This window comes from Vipera ursinii (assembly GCF_947247035.1).
Source record: "Vipera ursinii genome assembly, chromosome: 3".
Classification (NCBI taxonomy): domain Eukaryota; kingdom Metazoa; phylum Chordata; class Lepidosauria; order Squamata; family Viperidae; genus Vipera; species Vipera ursinii.
This window is the reverse complement of record NC_139516.1, coordinates 37,315,481-37,339,973: the sequence shown is the minus strand read 5'-3', so window position 1 is coordinate 37,339,973 and position 24,493 is coordinate 37,315,481. Positions and strand designations below refer to the sequence as shown.

Sequence of the window (24,493 nt, the reverse complement as noted above, 5' to 3'; positions counted from 1 at the left end):
TTTTTCTGCCTTTAATCTTCAGTTTTGTAACTATATAATACCCACGTATTTTGCAATTTATAAAATAAGATTTCCTGTCAGATTTAAGTGAAATCTCTTTACAAAGCAACTAGGCATTAAAGTATCAATTATGCTGGCAAGATAATCATTTTTCGAATTCATCACATTAGTACAAGTCACTCCCAACAGCTTCCTGAGACATTAATTTCTATCTCTTTTCTACTCCAAGAGCAAATATTGTTCCCAAAGTCATTAAGACAAACTATTATGCCACTTTTTCAGGTCTGTTATGATTCACTCAAGTATTTGTACTGGTCTTTCTTACTCTAGAATATACATGGTAAAATTATAGAGCTTTTTTAAATTCTTCCTACAATAAGAATCCTTAATCACTGAGCCAGAGTGAGATGCATGCACTCAGGCTTGCTGAGTAAACTCTTGACTAGTCGTCTTCCTACTCCTGAAAAGTTTAAATTCTGAATGTCAAGAGTTTCTAGGAAAAAGAGTCTAGCAGTATGAGGTGGGCTACAGGGATAAAGACAAAAAAGCAGAGTCCTGGCAGATACACCAAAATTCATGCACAAGACTTCTTTGGTATTTGCTAGGAAATGCAATAAAAGTGACAATTCCTACTTTTTAACTATAGTAAAGATGTTGCCAAAGTAATTGCAGTGAAGATTATGTGTATTGTTAAATCAAAATAGATGACAGAAAGGATATTTGATGGTTGAAATGTAAGTTAGTGAATGCATTTATACATAATACCATTACATTGTGACACAAAACTCTTGCGTTGGAAAAATGTGGGATGTTGCTTCAGAATCATTTATTTAATCTTCTTAATCATTCATGAATGGCAAAGGTCATGAATGTTCACTTCACATACCTTTAGGTTATTTCTTAATAAAATAAAAAAGATTATCTTGTAAGCCTATTGCTGTAATGTGGTACTACACAAAAAATCCCTTTTAAAGTTATTGAACTGGATCCAGAACTATGCACAATGAAGTTCACCTTGAAAAAAAAGGGTATTGGTAATTTTTGCCAATTCTTTTCTTCCCCTCCACAAATGAAGAAGTGCTCTGGAGAGTTGGGAAATTTTTTTCCTTTAGCTGAATGCATTATCTGAATTATTCCTCATTCTGCTCTAAGTAGGAAGTTTAGATTCCAACTACTATTTTCATCTTAGTATATGTCTTTTTTTAATGTCTATTGTAGATTGTAGAATTTGAAACAATTTTCTAATGTATATTTCAAAACAGGATAAGTGAAATAATAAACAGTTTTTCAATTATTTTTTTAAAATCCAACTCCTGAGTGGTTATACAGTAAACAGTGCAACTTTGCAACTCAATGCAATTGAAATATCCAAGTGACAAATCTGGAGTTGTATTTGTTGTTATGGTTATTAACATAACTGTGGGAAATTGATGTTTGGAAGACTTGGAAAATGAGTGGAAGAAAAATGTAAAAATGTGGAGTTGGTCAAACATAAATGAAGTACTGAAGCCCATGTTGTCTATGAAGAATTTTACTTAGGATAGCCAGCTAAAGCTTTTGAAAATTCTTCTGGATAACTGTAAAAAAAATGTAAAAAACCAGAGTACAGAGGTTTTCTGAACCAGTATTGGTCAATCTAGAATTTTTCATTAAAAGCTACACTCCTGCATAAGAACTCACTACCTTTTTAAAAAGGTTTCAGCCTAACACCTTATTTACACAGATTACTTAGAAAGTTCCCACCACTTCAGTATGGAAATTCAGTTTGTTAAAAATTTACTTCGTCTTCAGGACTGCACCAAAGTCAATACATAAACATGTATATATCAGGTGTAATACAACTTCTATCTAAATACTGTAAAGTTTTTTGATTACTTTGCTATTTGTTTAAAACTGTGTCCTCTATACCGAGGTGCTAATATAATAATCTACACAAAACAATATTGCACAAAGTAATTGCTATTACAAACATACTAATATTTGCATTTTTCCCACAACTGCTTTCTTGACTTGCATTGGTGTAGTACTCCCATTCTGTCTTCTACATTAAAAACAATTTAAAAATACAAATAAATTTGATTAAATTGTGATAAAAGTTCAGATGCTACATGTGAAGGGGCCAATTTCATTTTACTACCCAAAACAAACATTGTTCTGTATATAAGGAAAAGCTGAATCTACTTAATGCTGGGAAATAATGAAGGAATGCTAAATAATATCAGCCAATTATACTCAACATACTAACATGTGCTGTTTTAACCTTCAAATATAGCATTAAGGAATCCAAGAATTATTTGCAAAAGTAGCAATCCATATGTGATTACGTGAGTTTATTGTGAATCAGTTATATATAATTTCAAAAAATAAAGGAGATATAGGCCTGCCTTATTATATTAAGTGCCTCAATGCGAAGAAGTTGATGGTTTCCATCTAAGATGCCTACTGTGAATTAAACAAGCCACCAAGTTGGTTTAAATATTGTAAAGCCTTAAAGTGCTCAAAGATAGCAGTTTCCTTAAAGAGACTGCTAACAGTTACTTTCATTAGACACTAGTGTATTAAGTTATGCATTTCGGAAAGATATTAAAAAAATATTCCAATATACATTAAAAGCAGAGGACCACGAAAGAGTTGTATCAGTAATTTCATTTCAACAAGATCATACACTCTGCAACTAATCTCATACATCAACTTCTTACTGAATGTCTTCTTAAGCAATTAAGGATTAATCTACGCTGCTGGTAACTTGAGCTTCCTCCAGGCTTTCAAACTCTCTCACACATACAAATGTCATTGATCATTAAAAGTGCTGTGCTTTCTCTTTCATTCAAGCCATTAATTGAATGGGAGGGAGAGTCACTTTGTGAATCTGCCACAGAAACCATCCCTTCTATGCTGAAAGCTAAAGATAAAATAAATGAAAAAGTTATCAGATTTATCAAGTGTTAAATACTTGATATTCCTGAAGGAAAAACTATTGAGATGTTGAATTATTACATCCTTTTAAAAAAGAAATGCAAAAAGTTGTAGTCCACTACTACATGCTGTACTAAGGGAATAAAATACAACTCTAACTTTGCATAATCTGTGTAAAAAAGATACGCTTGACATTTTGGAATGTCACCTTTCTTTATAGAATTATAGGCAAGTTTTCTCCAATAAAACATAACCCAGTTATAAAACTATAACTTCACATCAAAATTTTAAAAAGCTGTTTAAAAATGTATGATTATGTACATATCAGACAAGAAAGAGCATATGATCCTTCTGTGGATTGTGTTGCTGATCTGATTCTAGTTCTAAAAGCTGGAAGGGACAAACCAGCTAATCTTGTTGCAGAACAAGTCATGACAGGGATGAAAACAGTGATGGTGATGCTATTGTTGCAGTCTGTACTTCTCTTTCTTCTTCAGACTCTTTTTTCATAAGTACACATTGGTCTTCACCTTCCAGTTTCACCGTGTCCGTATTTGAAATGTTTTCCATACACTGAGAATCATCTGCCCCAGGATAGTATTGTTTGAGCCTTATATGCCAAGCTAAACTGCAGACAGCTGACACTGTCTTGAACTGATGAATAACATTTCTAGGGATGAAGTAGATGTCATTGTCACATAGCTGGATTCTGGCATAGCGAATCCCTTCTCGTCTCATTTGGTTTAGCTTAGCTTCGTCAACCCACTGAACACACTGAGGGGGGGAAAAAGAGATAACTGTGAGTAAGATTAAAAAAATAATAATTTTGGTTGCTCTGTAATAAGTCATAAAGACTATTTGTTGTGATGAAGTCAACATGAAGTCTAAATGTCATATATTCCATGAGCCATGTACTGAAACTATTGCTACGCTAATAGATCAAATAAAGGAAATTCCCATTCTAATAGGAGGCAATCAGTCAAATAATTTGGAGTGTTAACAAACAAACATAGCTAATTTTTAAACTGAGTTGGACCAAGTTAAAGAGCTGTCCAAAACTTCAATCTTAACCTTAAGCCAAGTATGACAATGCTTTGGCCCTTCTTATCACAATGAACTTCTAAGAATGTCTATAGAACCAGATATTCTGTTCAGAATTTACCTATATCTTGCTTTTTAAAACCACTTAGAATACCACACAATAAAAATATCTTCAAACATAGCAAAAAACCAATATAAAACAGCAAATATATAAATATAAAATGTCAACATGTTTTAAAACCTGAATTAAGCTTAAGAAATCCTGCTTCTATACATGCTAGTTCAGTCTTTGCTGAAAAATAATGGACAAGTTTACTGATAAAGACCAGACCAAATTTGTGTTACTCACTGCTGGCTTCTTCTCTTGGGAAGAGAACAGTGAGGAATTATTATTATTATTATTATTATTATTATTATTATTATTATTATTATTATTATTATTATTATTATTATTATTATTATTATTATTATTATTATTATTTGAGATTGAACATTACTGTAAATGTAAAACAAGCCACAAAAGGATAATCTAAAATCATGCTGCTCAAGGGAAATGATTATGAAATTTATTTTTGAATGAGGCTGATTTTGTTTGCCTATTTTTTACATATGTGCATTTTTTAGCAAAAAGTATCTGGTGATAGTGCAGGGATGTCTGATGCCATGAACAGAATTTCTGGACTGGGCTGGGATTTTTATATGATAACAAACATCTGTTACTATAGAGCATAGGAAAGTATTCTTGGGCCACAAAGTTCTTACTGGGATGATAAAGAGTATTCAAGGAAACAATTAGCCATTTGATATACTTTGTGATTGCTACACTATGGCAGCCAATTTATGATAGCACTCATTAGATGCTCTCAAAATCTCAAATAAGTGCCTAATGCCCCAAACTCCCTATGTATACTATGAAACATATGAAACCCTTATATAATATGGTGCACAAATCTCAAACATCAATGATATATTAAACAATATATTTCTTAGAATGTTTTGCTATAACGCATTGTTAAACAGTACTCAAGACAACATCTTTCAGACTGAGATATTTGGGGTCACTTAAGAGTGAGTGAGACGGATGGTATATAAATTGCATAAATAAATAAATGAAAATCTGGCACTTATGAATGGATGGTTATACTTAGGAGAGGATTGAATGATTTGATATGGAATACTTCTATTCAAAATTCATATATATTAGATCTAAAGGATTGAGTGGTTTGATATAGAATACTTCTACTCAAAATTCAGATATATTAAATCTATCTATTTATCCATCCATCCATCCATCCATCCATCCAATTTAGCTATCAGATTTAGAAACCACACATCTCCCTAACAGAGGAACTCTGTTTCTCTTTAAAGAAACATTACCTAATCCAACCGCCCAACCCACACTTATTTATGCATTTCAGGCGTGTGTGTGTGTGTGTTATTCTGGAGACTTTATTTCATAATCAAGAATCAACAGAGAAAAACATTCAGGAAAAAAAATAACAGCATTTTAACTAGAAACAATGTGTACAGCACAATACAAGACTACCTGTGATACTGGAGGTTCATGCAGATCCAATTGAAGTCTTTGAACTACATCAGTAAAATCTTCAGCATGAAAACAAACAACATCTTTGGTTATACGAGGCTGGTCACTCCTGAAGAAATGAGGATGGAAAAAAATATGAGAATATTAGTTATATTTTGAAAACTGCATATATTCAATAGCAAAACAGCATACTTCATCCCTCATTTGGAGAGGAAATATATGTACATATAAAATACAATTTATTTTCCTTTCCTCTAAGGTGGTTTATTATATTTTTATGCTACCATATTCTATTAGGACTGATGGTGGCATACAGCTGACTGATTGAGAAGGGTCTCCTCAAGAGGAGGTACATCACCACATCTTTAAAGGAAGGCAACATTACCCATTTAGAAAAATGTCATACAATAGAGCCAATTCCATAACATAAAATGTCTGATACTGGCTTATAGCTCCCCAGTCACACAGGTTTCTTCAGTCACAGTCTTCTATCTGTCATTTTAAGCAATAGGATCTCGTTTGCAAGTGTACACTGATCATATTTCTTAACACAGGACCAGTTAAGTGATTTAATATGTCTGGAGGTCAAGGTTCAATATGGTGGTCTACATTTCTTTACACATATTGTCTATATTCTTAGAACTCAGAAATCAAAAATTATCCCGAAAGACAGGATAACAATGTTTTCTAAGATTAAAGATTATATTGCTTGGATTTGCCCCAACAATGGAGCTTGATTTAAGGGAGATCATGTACCGAGAAAATGATACAACATGAATTGCTCACAGCAAACCACTGACTAGTCCTACTGTTACTCCCCATTTCCAATTTGATAAAGGAGATAATTTATATATATACAAAGAACAACATCTGTACTGTAGGAGTTTCACGGAGGCATATAATTAAATACTTTTGCAGCTTCTACAGAATTGACTTTCAAATGGGCATTTCAAGATATGTCATCTCAAAATATCCTTCTACAAACTACTCTACTGTACTATGAAAGCAATTCCTTATGTATTAAAAAAAACCCACTCTGGGAATTTTCAGAGATTAGATTTTCCTGGTAATTTTGAATTTAAGAATTTATAGCAAAAATGCCTTGTAACAAAATTATTATTATTATGTATGTTCTGTTCAAACTCAACACATCTCTATTTTCAAATGCTATAAATCCCACTCTTACCATTCACCAAACTGTACAGCTTTTAAAACTCCAACAGCAGCTGTACTCTGCCAATCAAACCCTTGCCCAACATGATCAGCATGTGCTCTTGTTCTGTCTTCAAAAAGAACTTCCCGGGGTTCACTGGTCCGAGGTAGATACTGGAGATTTTTTATTTCATTCATAGATCTATGAAATGGAATGAAAAAGAAGAAAACTGTTAAATTTATGAAGGGGATAGACAAAAAAATAATGTCATAAAAACATAAAATCAGCTGTCCTAACTTTTCCACATCATATAGGCACTACTTTGATATGTGGGGAATTAACTCTTAATGTAATCAAATGCAATATAAATTAAAATATAAAACAGAAAAGGATGGAACGCATAACAGTAAAAGGCCACTTTTTAAAAAGTTTATGCAGATGTTATATACCAGGGATTGTTTTATGTACTCTTAATAGGCCTTTTGAAAGAAAAGTGCTACAAATAACTTCAACTTTTTCACAGCTTAAATACAATACACAGACAACAAATGCTTACATCGCAGAAATTCAATGAACTTAAAAGTTGGCAGTGTGCAGCCCTCCAGAACCTTCACCGGGACTGATGCAAATTGAGAGTTCAAAGGCACCAGGAGAACCCACACTAGAATGCTATGCACAGAGCCTTGAGCTCCTGAAGTAAAGACAGGTTATCAAACTAACGGATAATATAACAATGTGCAAGTATGTCACAGAGTCTTCACTGTCTTGCTCTTACAGCACTAATGATTTCATACAGTTCAATATCATTTTAACATTTTATCATCTACAGAAACAATATGACAGTAGCCATAAATACCTGAATGGAAATATATTTTAAATCAAAGTTTATATTAGGTGCACTGAACTAGAAGCTGTTGTTTTAATTTATATAGATATTCCATCAATATCTATTGTATTCCCTAACATAAGCTTGCATCCTGGGAGTTTATAATACAATGTATGATACTGACAGAGGAGTAAATTATGGCAGCATTACAAAAATATGTACAAAATTATCAAGACTTAAGCTATATTGGAAGGAAACTTTACTATTACATATTAATATATATGTCAACTAAGTTTCAGAAAGTTGTCAGAATAAACTGAACCAATTCTGCTGATGAAATCAGCTCAATTAAAATTTAGAGTACAAATTCCCTCCCAGCTATCAAGATTACCTGCGCCTTTTGAATGGTGACTTTGGCATATCAGCTGTTGGGATCATCTGTTCACCAGGTCTTACCCACATAATGGGCCCATCATCACTTTGTGACCTACACTGAAGTCTGAGACTCGAAAGAGTACCCCAAGGCAAAGTCATCTGTATATAACAAAAGAAAACTTCTTTATTAATTTATTATTTCTTTATTAAAATATAATTTGTACAGTCATTAGAGCTTTTATTTTTCAGTATAATTTACTTCATTCTGTCATGCAATAAAATTAGACAAAAATCTAAAAATTCCTTTCCTATTTAACTATTCTCTTAATGTTTAATAATGCTTTATCACTTTTTATTCCATCACCAATTGTGCTAACATTAGTTAAAACTTAAGTCACTAAAAGAAGAAGCAAAACTTTAATACTTACTCTAAGAAATGGAGATTCTTCTAACATATCAAGAAATTCTGGGAAATAATCTCCAACTTCTTCATCTACTGCTCCAACAAGACTGATCTGCCTCATTGGACCTGCTCTGTAAGTTCCACAGCAGTACGTTCGACTGACCTTATAAAGAAAAAAATAAAACTATTTTATCCCACAGCATTAAAGTAATCTATAAATTTACTGTGAAGTCAAGAATATAAAGAATATATCATATACAGAACATACAAATATCTGAGCTTGAAATTCCCCTTTACTCTTATTAATCTTCCACAGGTAAATTGCAACAAATACAAACACAGAAGAGTGCAACAAATACAAACATTACTCTGCTTAATCAAAGAATAAGTACAGTATCCTGTGTTTCATGATGGTGCAATGAAAGATCAACACAACAGTTACAGTATACAGCAATTAGAATAATAATTCTTAAGCTAGGATTAAGGCTTAAACTCTGTCTATATGTATAAAAACATTTAAAATATAAGGTAGGGAAATATACCAAAGCATCTGTGAAAAACTGAATAACTAGATATTCTTAAAGAATCCAAACAACTAAAGAACCACCAGAAGAATTGTTCTATGGTAAACCTACAAGAAATACACAGGACAGAAGCCCAAATTGAAACATCTACTACTTTGGGGGGAAAAATAGAGGAAAATACACCCAACTGGAAGCACACCTATGAGATGTTTCTCATCTCCAAGTGAAATAGTGTAACAAGATACAATACTAAACTATTAAGTGAGGTAGAGATATCGTGTTTCACAAAAATAAGACCTAGTCTTTTTTTTCCTCCAAAAGAGGCACCAGGTCTTATTTTGGGGGTGGGGGGTGTCTTTTCCACTCATCTCCTTCACCGACAGCCCCACCCCCACCCAACCAGCCCACTTCTTCTGCAGCCAAACGAGCAGCTTCATTCTGCAGCTGAGAATGGAGCTCCAGCCTGCACTTCGCAGTCAAAGGCCTTTCCAGAAGGCCTCTGCAGCCAATAACCAAGCTATGGATTCAATCCACAGCTCAGTTCTCAGCTGCAGAGGACTTGCAGAACCAAGCTATAGATTGAATCCACAGCTCGGGTCTCGGCTGCAGTGGCCTACCGGAAAGGCCGCTGACTGCAAAATGCAGGCTTGGGGATGCAGCAGAAGAAGTGGGCCGGCGAGGAAAAGCCTGGGTGCAAGGTAGGTGGGTACAGGGCGTGTGGGACAGCTCCATACCCCCGCCCCAGCTTGATTTTTAGGTGTGTACTTGCCCCCAAACTAGGACTTATTTTGGGGGTAGGGCTTATATTAGGCCTGCCCCCCAAAAATTAAGCTAGGCTTATTTTCGGGGTAGGTCTTACTTTCAGAGAAACAGTATTTTCTTATTCACCAATTCCACTGTTAAACAATAATCCAAAGTCTATAATCAAAATACTTTGGATTTCTTCCCTTGCCAAGAAAACAAATCCACAAGGAACTATTGGGGAGGACAGAGTTTCTATATCTCATTAACTTTAAAAAAGTGATTTCTTTGAATTAATTCATGATGTAGAAATATGTCAAGTACCTACAGGAAACAGGTAATCACACGTTTGTTCAAAGCTAGTCTAGTCCATAAACATCAAGAAACATGATCAATTTATATATCAGCAGTTCAGTTTAAGATATGTTATGCCAGTGGTGTACAATATTTTTCAAAAAAGAAAGAGATAATTTATCAAAACTGTTTTTAAGTTTCATTGTATTTTTTACTGGATTTCATTCCTACACATTTTTAAATGCTATATGTAATATTTTACATTACATGGTTCATATGGTTCAATAATATTATTATTTAATGCATGTACCTAGTTATATAGACACAGTACTTGTTCAGTTTTCTTCAAAGAATCTATTTGCTAGGAAGTAACTTGGAAGTGACAGAAGCAAATGGGATCTACCATTCTTGATTCCAAAGTCCATAAAATATACAGTTTGCAATGGACACATTCTTATAATACAATAAGTGGAATCACTGCTATCACTCAGAAGTTAAAAGACATTATTAGATTTTAGTGATCTCTCAAATAGACTATTTAGTTAGTAACACAGGTGCCTTCAATCTCATAATCAGTCACTCATCCTATTTCAATGAAAACTACTCATTCAAGCTTTTTGTGTCACTGCACGGCATAGAAAACAAAGAAAAGCAGAAAGAAAACGAAAAAGCCAAGTGAGCTAAAGATAAAGGCTACAAAACATCTCCAAAGAGCTTCATGTTCCTCTGACCTATTGTGGGCCATCCAAAATAATTTGGAGTTGGGTGGCACTAAATTTAATGAGATAAATAAATGAAAACCATGAAGATAATGCCCTCTTTAACCTCTTCCACAAACCAACAAAGGTAAAAGAATGTAGGATTTGTGGAGGGAGGGGGCAGAAAGGATAATCTGAGCATCATTATTGTGAGAGCAATTTATGCTTTCCACCATTTAAGACTTAAATATAATTTCTCTTTTATAGTAAGTATAAGCAGATGTTTGCCCTTGGAGACTAGGACATTGTCATCAGCCATTTTTCAGCAATGCAATCCTTATGGTTGTGATGGCACCAAAAGACTCAAATTATCAGTAAAGGCTTACTATGTCTAAATCTTAAAATTCAAAAACAATGCTATTTCTTATAGAGGCAAAGTTCTGGAAGGAACAGTGGAATGTGAAATGTATGAAGGTAATGTTGAACTGTATTTGACACACAGCATGCAAAGGCAATTGGAGGGGGCAAATACCGTATTTTCTGGCGTATAAGACTGGGCGTATAAGACGACCCCCTACATTTCCTGTTAAATTATAGGGTTTGGGCTATACTCGCCGTATAAGACTACCCCTCTTCCAACGCACACCAAATAAAAATTAAAAACCATCAGATTTGATTTTAATATGGTAATTTTAATTCAAATGCTTATGACATGCAGGTACTTAGTAGGAAAACTGTCACTTATAAACATAAGGCTGTTTGTCATCAAACATGTAAACATAAAACAGTGCAAGTGGATTAAACATAATAATAATAATAATAATAATAATAATAATAATAATAATAATAATAATATACCCAGGGGGAGGGCGTTCTCTGTGGGCGCGCCAGACCTGTGGAACCGCTTGCCGGTTGAGCTCCGGATTGCCCCCGACTTTCGCTCCTTCTGGCGGGATCTAAAAACCTATTTATTTGAGCAAGCCGGCCTGGTCTGATGGGTTTGGGGTTGGGTTTTAATATGGTTTTAACTATTGTATATATCGGGCATAAATCATTTAATTGTTTTTAATTTTTGTACTTTGTTTTTTAATGTTTATTGCCCTGTACACCGCCCTGAGTCCTTCGGGAGAAGGGCGGTATAAAAATTTAATAAATATAAATATAAATATATAATAAGAAGTTGGAAGGGAGCTTGGAGGTCATCTAGTCCAACCCCCTGCTAAGGCAGGAAACCCTATACCATTTCAGACAAATGGCTGTCCAGTCTCTTCTTAAAAACTTCCAGTGTTGGAGCATTCACCGCTTCTAGAGGCAGGTTGTTCCACTGGTTAATTGTTCTAACTGTCAGGAAGTTTCTCCTTAGTTCTAGGTTGCTTCTCTCCTTGACTAGTTTCCATCCATTACTTCTTGTCCTGCTTTCAGGTGCTTTGGAGAATAGCTTGGCTCCCTCTTCTTTGTGGCAGCCCCTGAGTTATTGGATCACTGCTATCATGTCACCCCTCACCCTTCTCTTCGTTAAACTACACATACCCAATTCCAGCAACCGTTTTCTATTTTCCTAATTCACTTTTTCACTTTTCCTAATTCACTCTAAAGCTTTCCCTGCGCAGAGAGCTTATGTAACACCAGCTGCCTGCAATTAGTGCAGGTTCTCATCCCACCAGGCTCAAGGTTGAGTCAGCCTTCCATCCTTCCGAGGTAGGTAAAATGAGGACTCAGATTGTTGGGAGCAATAAGCTGACTTTGTAATAATGCTGCTTGTGGGGGGGGGGGTGAAAGCTCTAATAAGCAGGCATATACATAGAATGAAGGCTATTGCTAAGCACATTGATTTGTGCTTTAAATTGTAAGCCGCCCTGAGTCTTCGGAGAAGGGCGGGATATAAATGGGATTTTAAAAAAAAGACCAAATGGGAGATCCACTCCAGGTTTTCCAGCCAGCCCGCCCAGTTCCTGAGTCAAATGTGTCCTTAGAGCTAAGCTGCTGCTCTGGCTACGCATTCCCCACCTGCCTTTCAAGTTGCTCTTGCATTCCCCACCTGCCTACAGCTGCTCTTCAACTTTAGAAGAAAAGAAGCCCAGACCCCAGCCTGTAAAAAATCACAGACTGCAGCTTCTACTCCAATTGGTCCAGCTTTCCCTGCGCAGACTAAATGGAAGATCCGCTCCAGGTTTTCCAGCCAGCCCTGTCCCTAAAGTTTCAGCACCCAGCGTATAAGACGACCCCTGACTTTTGAGAAGATTTTCATGGGTTAAAAAGTCATCTTACACACCGGAAACTATGGTATAACTAACAGCATTCTCGATTTCAGCTTTCTGCGAAGTATTACTTACGATCATCAACCTCAGATTCAAATTAGAATTCAGGCATGTTGGAGTAATTTCTCTTACCTGAGTGTGAAAGTTTGAAATGGTGGTTGTTTCAATATCTTTTTTACCAAGGATTTCCATTTTCACTGGAGTGCTAGGGAAATTGAAAGCAAAGTAATCCAAGAAGTCTGGCAAGTATGCAGCTGCCCCATGAACTATCGCTAGAGCATAATAAGCTGCATTTTTCTCGTTTTCACTGAATGTCAAAGCAAGAAACTCTTCTGCAAATCTCTCCATCTCCACTGGAGACAAAAATGAGAGTTCATCCATATAGGCATGAAGAACTAGAGCTCCTCCATTTGATTGATGTTCTTCATGAATAAAATTACTAAATTTAGTGCCTGTTTTTAAGAAGCTGTTGCGAACAGAATGTTCCTGGTGTGTAGTAAATGGAGACTGCACCCCCTGGGGTATCCTATATTCCTGCATCCCCACATTCAATTGACACAGCTGTTCGTCTTTTAGATACCTAAAAGATTCCTTGTTCTCTTCCAAATTATCACACTCTCCTGGAGTCAAAGTCTCTTTGCTGATACGAGTAAGACCAGCACACACTGTCTGTACTTCTTTGTTGTACATTTTCAGATGCCTCCCTCTCATGTCTTCTCTGTGTTTCTTTTTCTTCTTCTTCTTTATTTTCTTTACAATAAGACTGTCAGATCTTTCTGTCTTGCCATTTTCATCTCGGGTTTCTAAAAGTAATAAGAAAATAAGATATTTATGTTTCAAAAGAGTTATATCTGATAAAATTATGTATTTTTTCAATAATGCACCAGTACTTTACTAAAATGTTAATATAAAGGTTTACTTTTAAAAATTGGCTACTGTTATATGATAAGAAAATGCTTTTTACATTGACATACTTGTACATACATAATATATACATATGTTGTTCTATAACACAAACATATCTAACTAGCAAAACCCAAAGTCAACGTTTCATTTTTTTCCAGTTTCATTTTATCTCAGGCAAAAATCCAGAAGTGGTTTCTCATCAGAAACCAAGTTGAATGTATTCTTTTCTTGGATTAAAACAGTTAATTTAGCCATCTCTGCTAGTTCCATTAGCTTTCCAACCATGCACCCACTGTGGATTTTTTGTTTGTTTGTGCATAAAGCATTCTTGTTGCTGTCAACATACGTAACAGCAAAGTTTCAGATTTTTTTTCACGTTCTTGCCAAGCAACATTCCTTGACTGACAGGACCAGCAATATGCCGAACCATGACCAAATTGGATAGGTAGAAACAATTGGGAGAAGATAGTTCCTAAGATAACACAGTCCCAATTACTTTAAGGGCTTTAAAGTAATTACCAACATCTTGAATTGCACCCGGCAACACACTGGCAATCAACTTCTAGTAATAGAAGTGCTGATATTGATAAAATGTCTCTATCTCAATTCTTTCTCTGATGTTTTCTCTGAACAAAAAACTAAACAAAATTACATAGCAACAGCAGTTTGAACAAAACCTCTTAAAGGCCTTGTATGTGAATTCCTGCTAAAGATTCTATTCCTGCTAAAGATTCTATTTCTCCATAAACTTAAATGATACTGCCAACTGAATTACAAATTAAGTGATATAATGCTCTCCAAATATTACAATTACAGTTCCCTTATTCTCTGACACTTTATATAATGCCAAATAGAAGTAGCTTATTAATTCTATTATCATATTTATACAAAACTATTGGTAACCCTTAAATAACTGAGTTACTGTTGTAGAGCTGGAATGATAGGGAAAATTCAAAAATCAGGCCATCTCACAAAAGTAATTTATTTAATGACCTTACAATAAAACCCAACCCAATTAATTAAAAGCCTATCCTAGTCCTGCAATTTATTTCTCATAGTAACCAACCAAATGCTTCTTAGATACTCTGATGCTTAAGGTAGAAAGGTTATTCCTCTCCCAACATTATTTCTCTACAGCAGATATTCATAAGTATGTCGCCCACAATCCAGACAGTAAGCTTTCAAATAACAGCCCTCAATAAATCCAACTTCTAAGAATATATAAAGTCACTGAAATTAGTAGACATCACTATGCATTGTGATAATCAGTTATACAAGTTAATTATATCTTGAATGAAAAGTTATATTTCGGTCAACCAGAAAATCTACTTCAAATGCAGATATACCACTGATTTGTTTAAGGCATAAAACAATTGGTAGTTTCATTTTCAACCTCTTTCCAAATAAACTGTAGCATGGCATTTATCTTTTTCATGAGGGGTCCCCAACCCCCAGCCCATGGAGCAGCTTAAGTCTGTGGCAGGCCAGCAATTGGGCCATGCAAACAAGCAAAGCCCCAACTGTGGGATGCTGGTAGCACACTTCTAGAGTATGACTTGACTATGCTTCTGTCCTCAGCTTTGGACTCTAGCCATTTGGAAGTCACTGAGATTTGGGGTTTTGCTGCCTTACGTGTGCATTTACTCATATGCCTTGTCGGCCACTGCTTATATTTACTAAATTCTAGGTAAAGCTCCTTGCAACTACTTGGGGCATACACATGTCTGATCTGAGAGAAGACAATAATGAATTACCTAGAAAGATCCCCCTTTTTGACTCCACATAATTGATATTTACAATTAACTTTGTAGCTGTGTTTAACTTTTCCATGCTTTTGTTTCTACAAAATCTTGAATTTTGATGGATAGAAAAAAATGTGCATACTTTTCATAATCCAGCCATTTGAAAGAAGTCAAATGCTTCCTTGTAATCAATCTAAGCAACACATAAATTCATTTTTATTAAACTATTTAGGATTGTTTTATTAATAAAAAACATTTTTGTTTGTTAATTTTTCAGTTTCCTTTTTGTTCATTTGAGTAGACAGAAATTTCCTTTAAATAAACATACACTGAATTCACTGTTATTTTTGAGTGTGGTAGACAAACAAGTTATTGATCTTTGGTTTTCAATTATGCATTCTTCTTTTATTAAAAAGTTTCTTTCAGATTCTTTAATGCAACATGAAACTGATCGGGTAATCAGGTGCATGTTTGCTAACTGAGCAGCTACCTGGCTAGACATTGAAGCTAAACTCCATCCAACCCATCAGTCCCAGATATATTTGTCTTATTTTCTCTGACTGCTTCTAACTATTAATCCCATTACAATTAAACTGTCCATAACTTCTTTTTCTTTTTAATCCATTATTGTGCACTCTTTGGTTGTATAATTCTTCTTGCAAAATGCATTTTTTATTGTCAGGTTTCAGGGTTTTATTTTTCTTTGATGTTGAGTTAATATCCCTATAGAACTTATGATTTATTCCTCAATTGTAAATTTTGTTTGCATAGGTTGATGTGCCTTGATTTTTCATGACAATGCCACAATTTTCAGTTTCAGTTTCTTGAACTTCACCTGTCCTTTTGGTTCTGATATCATATTACATTTTTAGATCCAGTTTCAGCTTTTCAGTTTTTTTTAAACTGTCCTCATTATTTTTACAAATCTTAGGGTGTTTTTTTTCAAATTGTTTAGATTTAAAATTTTGAATCTATTCAAAGTTAACATTAACCTAAAGCTATTTTTGCTGTGTTCTTATTAAATGCTTATATTAAACTTTTTCTGACACAGTTTGTGCTCTTTTGTTATCTTCATTAGGTTCGGGTTTTCATGTCCTAAGGAAAGCTTTCTTCATTTTTACAGCTCTCTAGACCCTATTGAAGTGATATGCTGTGCTGTTCCTTGTTTTGGTTGATCCTTTCGTACCTTACGGAATACATTCAACATCCGTTTCAATTATTGTTATTTTAAATAAATCTGAGCATTATGAAGATGCTTTCTTGTGACAAGATCATGGCCACCATTTAAGATTAAAGCTAGGATTAATACGTTTGATCAGATTAGCATATTCTTACCTCGAATGGTGCCACAATGTTTTGAATGCAGTATTGCAGGCTAACTCTGCCCACATCCAGGAGTTTGATCCTGACCAGCTCAAGATTGACTCAGCCTTCCATCTTTCTGAGGTAAAATGAGGACCCAGATTGTTGGAGGCTATATGCTGACTATGTAAACCGCCCAGAGAGTGCTGTAAAGCACTACAGACTAGTATATAAGTCTAAGTGCTATTGCTATTTGTAGGCAACATCTGCCACCTTTAATTATTATCTGAAGGATACATTCTTTCAATGTTTGCTAGTTATAAAGAATGTATGCAATATACATGTACAGAGGCCTTTAATTTTAATTTTATCTTAATTTCTGTATTTATTGTATGTTATTGTTGTTAGCCGCCCTGAATCCTTCAGGAGATAGGGCGGGATATAAGTCCCATTAATTAATTAATTAATTAATTAATATATAAAGTTCATATCCAGATGTTATATTCCACTGATTCACCCCATTCCATTAGATTTCTAGTAAACCCTCTTGTTATTAATGAAAAGTTACAAGCAGGCATTTATTTACAAGCAGTTGATGAAAATACTAGATTGGTGAAGACAATCACCACCATCAAGAAAATGAGAAACTGCTTGTTACACAGACAAGAAATACTTTGGTTTCCCCCTCTTAAAATTTAAGGCTATTTCAAAATTAAGAGAATTCAAAGACCTCAGCTAGAGGAAGAAAACAGTTATTAAGGCTGGCAAAAGGACTGGGATTCTTTCCACTTGACCAGCAATCTCAGAATTACCGGTAATACTGAAATCTCCAGGAAGCAAAAAGTCCAGGAATAATTAATTGAGACAGAAGGAATATCTGTTCAGGAAACCTATCTCCAAAAATGGGCTAATATGTTTAGCTAGGAGTATTGTATTACTTTGTGTTTTTTTCTGCTATGCTACACTTTTGTTTTTCCATACAACATAGATCACTTTGAGTTCATGAAGTTATATTATTTCTGTATTATTTTGCCCCAATTTCTATTTTTTTCCACATTTGTAGCAGAATGATACCAGTTTATTGTCTGCCCCATCTCTTTTGCACTACGTTAGGCAGACTCTGGATAGCAGCAGCAGGAACTACCAAACTACTAACCAAAGCAGGAGGTGGAATCAAGTGCAAGACCTAGAGGGCTGTCTGGAAGAGAAGATTTGATACCTCCAATCTACTACTATACGGGTTTAGCCATTCCACCACATCCATTGTATCTATATTTTTATTTGCAACATAGTACTACTACCACTGGCACAGTATTTTTCAAATTCCTAGCTAATTTAAACCTACCTAGCTACCTACACTACTATCTCATTGGCATATATGTGAAACAGAAAGCACTTCCAAGAATATCTTGACAGTTCTTCACTATAATTTCTTGCCTAGTAATCTCAGTTTGACTTCAATGGCTGGCTGCTTATATTTTCTTATATTATTGGTACCAAACTATACCACACCACTGCCTCTTCCTCAGCACTATCCAGACCCTATCTAAACAACATGCAACTTTCTCCAGGTCAGGCAGGCAGGTATGAGATCTCCATACCAATCACAAACACACATGGTAAAGGGCCAAATATTTGTTTTTTTACAATATACCGGTAAGTGGAACTCCATCAGAAAGTTCCCTGAGAAACAAAAAGTAGGGATGCTCATCTTTTCTTCAATGCAATTTTAAAAAACCCTTTTGAACATTAGTTTGAGCAAATGTCTCAGCATTTCTTTTGTCCACTATGGGTTCTTTGCTGCTTGGGTAGCTTTTCTTTTAAGACACTACCTGGAATAAGCCTGGACTATTTTTCTGCTATTAGGATTAGCACTGCCTATGGCTGAAGTTCATATTTAGGAACTTCTGATTATACCTACTTCATTCAAGCATTAAACAAGCGAAGAGTTTACACAAGTTCATATTTGGTTTAAAATGCTGTTTTGTTATATTATGTCCGTGTGAGAGACTAAATAAACAACTTTAGTGATTTCCTGGTTTGAGTGGTCGACTTATAATGCAAAGGAGCTAGATAATCATGAAAAGTTTTATTTCTACATATGACAGTCTAAACCAGGGTGGATAATAATTTTTTAAAAATAAAAAATCAGATTTTTTAAAATTTAAATCATTTTTAAGTTTTATAAAATTTGTTAATAAAATGTTTTTGCAGTAAAAATCTACCTAAAAACAGTTTTCTATTTTAGCTACATTAATAATTTAGTCTATTCAGCATTAAATGGAGTTTAGTTATGTAGCATGAGGCTGTATATTCTGCAATATTTACATTTTTGGAAAACTTATTCAATGAATCCAAGCTCTATAAAGTGAGATAACATGCACTGCATTGATGCATTCACACAATTTCATAGTAACCATGAGATAAATCATAAAACAAAGTTCACAAATATTCCTTTATCCCATTGCTTTGCAAATCTATGTATACTACCAATTGTATGATTGTCTGAAGAGAAATACATCTGTACCAGGCTCTAAGAGTTTTAATTAAATAAAAGAATTTGAGTAGTTCTCTATGTGTGATTAACCTATTAACCTAAAATCCGTTCTGATATCGGTTTTACTAACCTGACAGCTTATTATTCTAAATAGGAAACCTTCATTTTGTTTGCAAATAATATTAAAAATTCTAACTACCAGCAAGAATAAGTCCTTACATTTAAAGAGCACCTGTCATTTCAGATCTATCATGCAGCACCTGCTAGTGGGCATCCACTCACCTGCTGCCCGCCATGTCCCTCACCTTGTTGTGTCACTGCTACATCATCAGCTGTCCCATTAAAGTGAACAGGACTGACAGTGAGTCAACAGTGGGTCAGAGGAGCCGCTGCGGGACGGAGATGACAGCTGTTCTTTAAAAATTATGATTTAAATCAAGTTGATTTAAATCAAGCCTTTTTACTAGTGATTTAAATCACAATTTAAATCGTGATTTAAATCAACTTGATTTAAATCAAATCCACCCTGGCCTAAATTGATATATTTAATTAGTAATTAAATTATTTTAGCAATTGCTAAACTTTTTATATTAACACACTTCATATGAGTTATAACAAGTGTTTATGCAGCCTAGCACAGAATGGATGTTAATGAACTTTGCAGCATACAGATTTTAACATTCAAGTCATTTTAACTTAGAAGACATGATTTGATACTATTTCCCAAAACATTTTGTATTAAGTCGTTAGCATCCAGTAATCTAACAAATATATTTGTATTTAGAAAAACTCAGAATGGTAACTTAGTAAAACTTCAGTAGTTGTTCCCCATTCTCACTTCAGAATGCATTTATGTTCAACTGCTACAATATTACATTTAGAAGTTTTTTTAAATCATTTCAAATTTAAGCTATTGGTTTTCCATTAAAGAATACTTTAATCCTTTTTAATCTCTGCTTTTGAAGTCATTGATACATGATTTTGTTTGTATGCCTAAATTATACAGGCATATTCCAATTTTGAAGCCATATCTACAAAATCTCTATGCTGATTCCTATAAATAAGAATAATCCCTAATTTATATTAAACTGTAAACGAGCAATTCCAAATAAGTAACTTCTACAAATTAAATCCTTCCCTGAAACAATACCAACTTATGAAAAGAACAAAACATTATTAACAGTAAATGAAAGTGTCATATGGGAAAGCATAAGCACACAGGAAATATATTTTATATATCTGTTATATTTAAAATCATACTAGGTAGTAATGAAATTAAGAACCAGATGGTAAGATATGCTACCATATGGTAAGCTGATTGCCTATAAGAATGGGATAAATTGTTTTAGTTTGTGGCAAAAATAATAACTTTATTTAACTGAGGAATGTTTGTCACACAAAGATCATTACCTCATTCTGCCTCCCCCCAGTAGTAAATTTTAGATTGAGAGGATCCAACTGTTTTCTCTCATCTAACTTTTTAAAGACAATCAACTGTTTTAAGAGTTAGAAATCATGTGTGCTTTTAGGCATTAAAGTCTTAAAAAAAACACAGAAACCTGAAGATAGCAAAGCTGTTTATTCTCCCAACACATCCACACAATTTCCTAATTGTTTAAAGTCATACATTAAAAGAACCAAAGCAACTATACTTGTTTCAAAACTTTACCTCTAGTCAAGACTTTCAACAAGTTTAAATATATTTATCCATGTTGCAGTATTTACCCTAGTCATTGATATTCATCCCCTATCGCAAAAGCCATTTATTTTCCCACGGTAACATATACAATAACTAAATATGTTTCATTTACAAACATTTGTTTGGACCAATTAAGAATTCTGGCACAAGACATCATCTCCTAGTTGAAAGAACAGATAATAATCTCACTATTAACTGAAATCAAAATAAATCTTAAATTAGAAACAAGGCACTACCTAAGTGAACTTTAGATCACCTTTCATCTCTTGACAAAACTGGCAACTGAATTTACATTACGTACAGTATGCCTAGAGAAGACTTATTTATATGTATGCCTGAATGCCTCTCTTGATATATATATACAGAGACACAATGAAGGCTATTGCTAAGCACATTGGTTTGTGCTTAAATTGTAAGCCGCCCTGAGTCTTCGGAGAAGGGCGGGATATAAATGGGATTAAAATAAAATAAAAATAAATACACACATTTCTTTTTCTGAAAAAGAGGACGAAAGTAATGCATGAGCTCCCGTCTGTCGCAGATCATGACTTTACAACAACCTCCCTTAAGCAAAGTGACAAACTGAGGAAAACTCTGCAACAAGTGTAACACGCCTCAGGGCTTCCCTTGCCAAGTCTTTTTCATATGGAGAAACTCTTGACCAGGGGTCTTCAAACTTGGCCCTTTTATGACTTGTGGACTTCAACTCCCAGAATTCCTCAGCCAGCAAAGCTGGCTGAGGAATTCTGGGAGTTGAAGTCCACAAGTCATAAAAGGGCCAAGTTTGAAGACCCCTGCTCTTGACCTTCTACCACTACCAAATCTTTGGGGTCTTTCGTTCCTGGGTTGATAATTCATCACGAATTCCTTAATGTCAAAGCAAGTCCAAGAAGCCTCTCCAGGCCTCTTGGAAGGAGGTTCGCGGACGCGCCAAAGTCGGGAGCGGGTCACCGACAACAAACGTTTCGGGAGCGGAACGGCGGCGCGCGCGCCCAAGGAAGCAGTACCAGCCTCGGGGAGCGGCAGGGGAACAAACCAAGCGCTCCAAGTCAAGTCCGAACCGTCCCGGTCCCTCGCTCCCAACTCACCTCGCTTGCTGGGCCGGCCAAGAGCCCCGTCCCCGGAGCTTCCCCGCCTCCCCTTGTGGGGCTTCTCCCCAGAGGAACGGCCAGGCTCCGAGTCCCCGCTGTCCGGACGGTGCCGGTGTCGGTGGTGATGTCGTCGCTCGCAGCGCAAGGCCTGCGCGGGCAGGCTAAGCGGAGAGAAAGTGAAAAGCCCAGCGGGGCCGGAAGGCACGGCAGGAGTAGCTGGGAGGCCGGGAACGGAGGCCGGCGGCAGCGACTCTGCCTGAGAGGGCCTCACCGTAAGCGGAGGCTGGCTCAACTTAGCCCTCTTGCAGCTCCCGGCATCCCCGAGAGGAGCTTTCCGCTTCCTCCCCCCTCCCCTCGGTCGACCGGGCCGATCACCGAGTGGCAGCGAAGGCGTCTCTTCCGCGCCCCGGGCCACGGCGCGTACTGCGGCGACCTGCGCAGCCATTTCGCTCTCTCCCTCACACACATTTAAATGGCCCGAGCGCCTGGAAACGCTGCGCAGGCGTCGCTTGTCACTCTCTGGGAATTGTGGTCCGGTATTGCACGTCGGGATCTGTAGTTTTCGATAACTGAACCTGTGCTTGTTTATGCAAAGGTTGCTGGGAAGTGAAGTTTTCGTTCCAGCTTTCAGTAGTTTTCGACGAAGAAGAGCGTGCAGGCAGTCACGCAGTACGGCCACATCACGTAGACCTTGGGTTTCCGCCGGGGGGGCGGGGGCGGGGAGAAGTGGGGGTAAATTTAAGTCGTGCGTGAGTGGGCGGGGGAATCCCGATGTTTTAGTGGAGTGTACATATTAGTTTAGTTTTGGATTCTCTTTTCTATGCCGAGATTAAATACTGGGAATTATAATTATTGTTATCAAAGATGGGATTTCTACACACGTGCAGAGAGCGTCTTATCGTCGTTAATATATGTAATTCAGATCACGGCTTCCATTTCATAGGGGACTGATGGATTAGTCCAGACATGTCAAACACAAGGCCCGGGGGCCAGATCCGGCCCGCGAAGTGGTTTCATGCGGCCCATGAAGCCATCCTGGAAACAGTTTGGGAACGGCCCCCACTGCCTTGGCCATGGCCCAGAGACCCTCCTCCTGCCAGAGACCCTCAGATCTGTCCCACTCCTGCCCAGGCCCCCCATAGGAACCCTTGATGCCAACGATGTAGAGCTGGCCACGCCCACCCAGTAGGCCACGCCCACCCAGGCCACACCCACCCGGCCCCCTGAGGGCAACCGCCATGCTGATGCGGCCCTCAATGAAATTGAGTTTGACACCCCTGGATTAGTCAGTGTTTATATGTGCTTCAAAACAGCCAAAGGAACATGTATGGTGTAAATGTATAGAGTACTAAAAATGCCAAAGTCCTGAAATGTATATGCGTGTTATTAAAATAAACAGCACTTTGGAAAGTTTTGACGGTCGAACGATTATAACCTTATTTTACCGAGGCTAGGAATGAGGCTCAGGCTGCTTTATGTTATTTGTTTTATGCTTAGCTATAGCAGTTGAATAACTGGATGAAAACTAATAGATTTCCGTGAAATTAGAAATATAATTAGAAAAGGCAGACCAAATCTCAGAGGTTAAGCTTTTGACTGCCTTACAGTTCTTCTCTGTAATTAATAGTTTTCCTCAATTTCCTGGTTGGCTGGATGTTCTTTGCTACAGTGTTAAAGGTCTCCCATACTCAGTGAGGTAGGTATGTCTGGTAGCAGATGTTTTGATGTATATTTTAAGTTTATTATGCACATTCTGCAATTTATTCTGCCTTAATGTCATGATTTAAAGTTTGCTGCATGCTTTTCACTTAATTCCCACAGCACTGTCTCATTTTTCATCTCTTCTCTGGATTCCTTTTGATTTATCAGTTATTGTTTGTAACTAGTGATTGATTCTAAACTATGATTTATGATTTATGACCTATTATTTGCTGTTTATATGTACACTGTGAGCTTATGCACCAGAGATAAATTCCCTGTGTGTCCAATGACACTTGGCCAATGAAGAATTCTATTCTGTTCTGTTCTTATTCTGTGCTATCCTATTCTATCCTAGAAATTTATTCTGCTTCCTTAAAACTTTCCAAAATGAAGTTACTTTTTCAGCGATCTCCAGAACATCTGAACTTAATGCATTCTCAAAAGGCTACACATATTTCATAAAGGGCAAAACAACAGTACTCAGACTGATATATGTAAGCCCAGTACAATTCTGATGCAAATACATCTGGGATAACAATATAGCAGGAAAACCGTGGTAGTTTGCAGTGACAAAAAAAATCAGATGAATAATGTGGTTTGACTGTAATTTAAACTGAGATGGCGGGGAGGAGATCTGTTTCACATGTAACATGCACTGCACAATCAACCTGCCTCCCCCCACATTCAATGTAGCCATTCTATGCATCTGATAAATTGAACAGCAGCTCATGAAAGCTTATGCCTTTTAATAAAATTTGTTAATTGGGAAAGGTGCTACCA

General features: G+C 36.1%; 1 protein-coding gene across 2 annotated transcripts; it reads right to left on the bottom strand.

Annotated features, from left to right (window-relative positions):
• Window positions 1-1,192: 1,192 nt before the first annotated feature.
• On the bottom strand, window positions 1,193-22,544 carry RSBN1 (round spermatid basic protein 1). 2 transcript variants are annotated; one of them, XM_083358073.1, is made up of 8 exons: window positions 22,010-22,543; window positions 13,356-13,578; window positions 12,908-12,980; window positions 8,286-8,423; window positions 7,874-8,016; window positions 6,690-6,857; window positions 5,504-5,612; window positions 1,193-3,690 (listed from the first exon to the last, which is right to left on the bottom strand). In XM_083358073.1, exons 1-8 carry the CDS (start codon window positions 22,455-22,457, stop codon window positions 3,346-3,348), a joined length of 1,647 nt encoding a protein of 548 aa, XP_083214199.1. In that variant the 5' UTR covers window positions 22,458-22,543; the 3' UTR covers window positions 1,193-3,345. The 2 variants fall into 2 exon arrangements, with proteins under 2 accessions (XP_083214199.1, XP_083214198.1); XM_083358072.1 differs by having other exon boundaries at window positions 12,908-13,578; window positions 22,010-22,544.
• Window positions 22,545-24,493: the final 1,949 nt, after the last annotated feature.

What these genes read in the sequence shown, in the direction of transcription:
- RSBN1 (XM_083358072.1), bottom strand. Translation starts at nt 22,457, where the DNA reads ATGGCTGCGCAGGTCGCCGCAGTACGCGCCGTGGCCCGGGGCGCGGAA. An exon ending in TGGCCGGCCCAGCAAGCGAG is followed by an intron (nt 13,579 to 22,009) that starts GTGAGTTGGGAG and finishes TATTACTTTTAG; the next exon opens with AAACCCGAGATGAAAATGGC. An exon ending in TTTCAAACTTTCACACTCAG is followed by an intron (nt 8,424 to 12,907) that starts GTAAGAGAAATT and finishes TTTCTTTATAAG; the next exon opens with GTCAGTCGAACGTACTGCTG.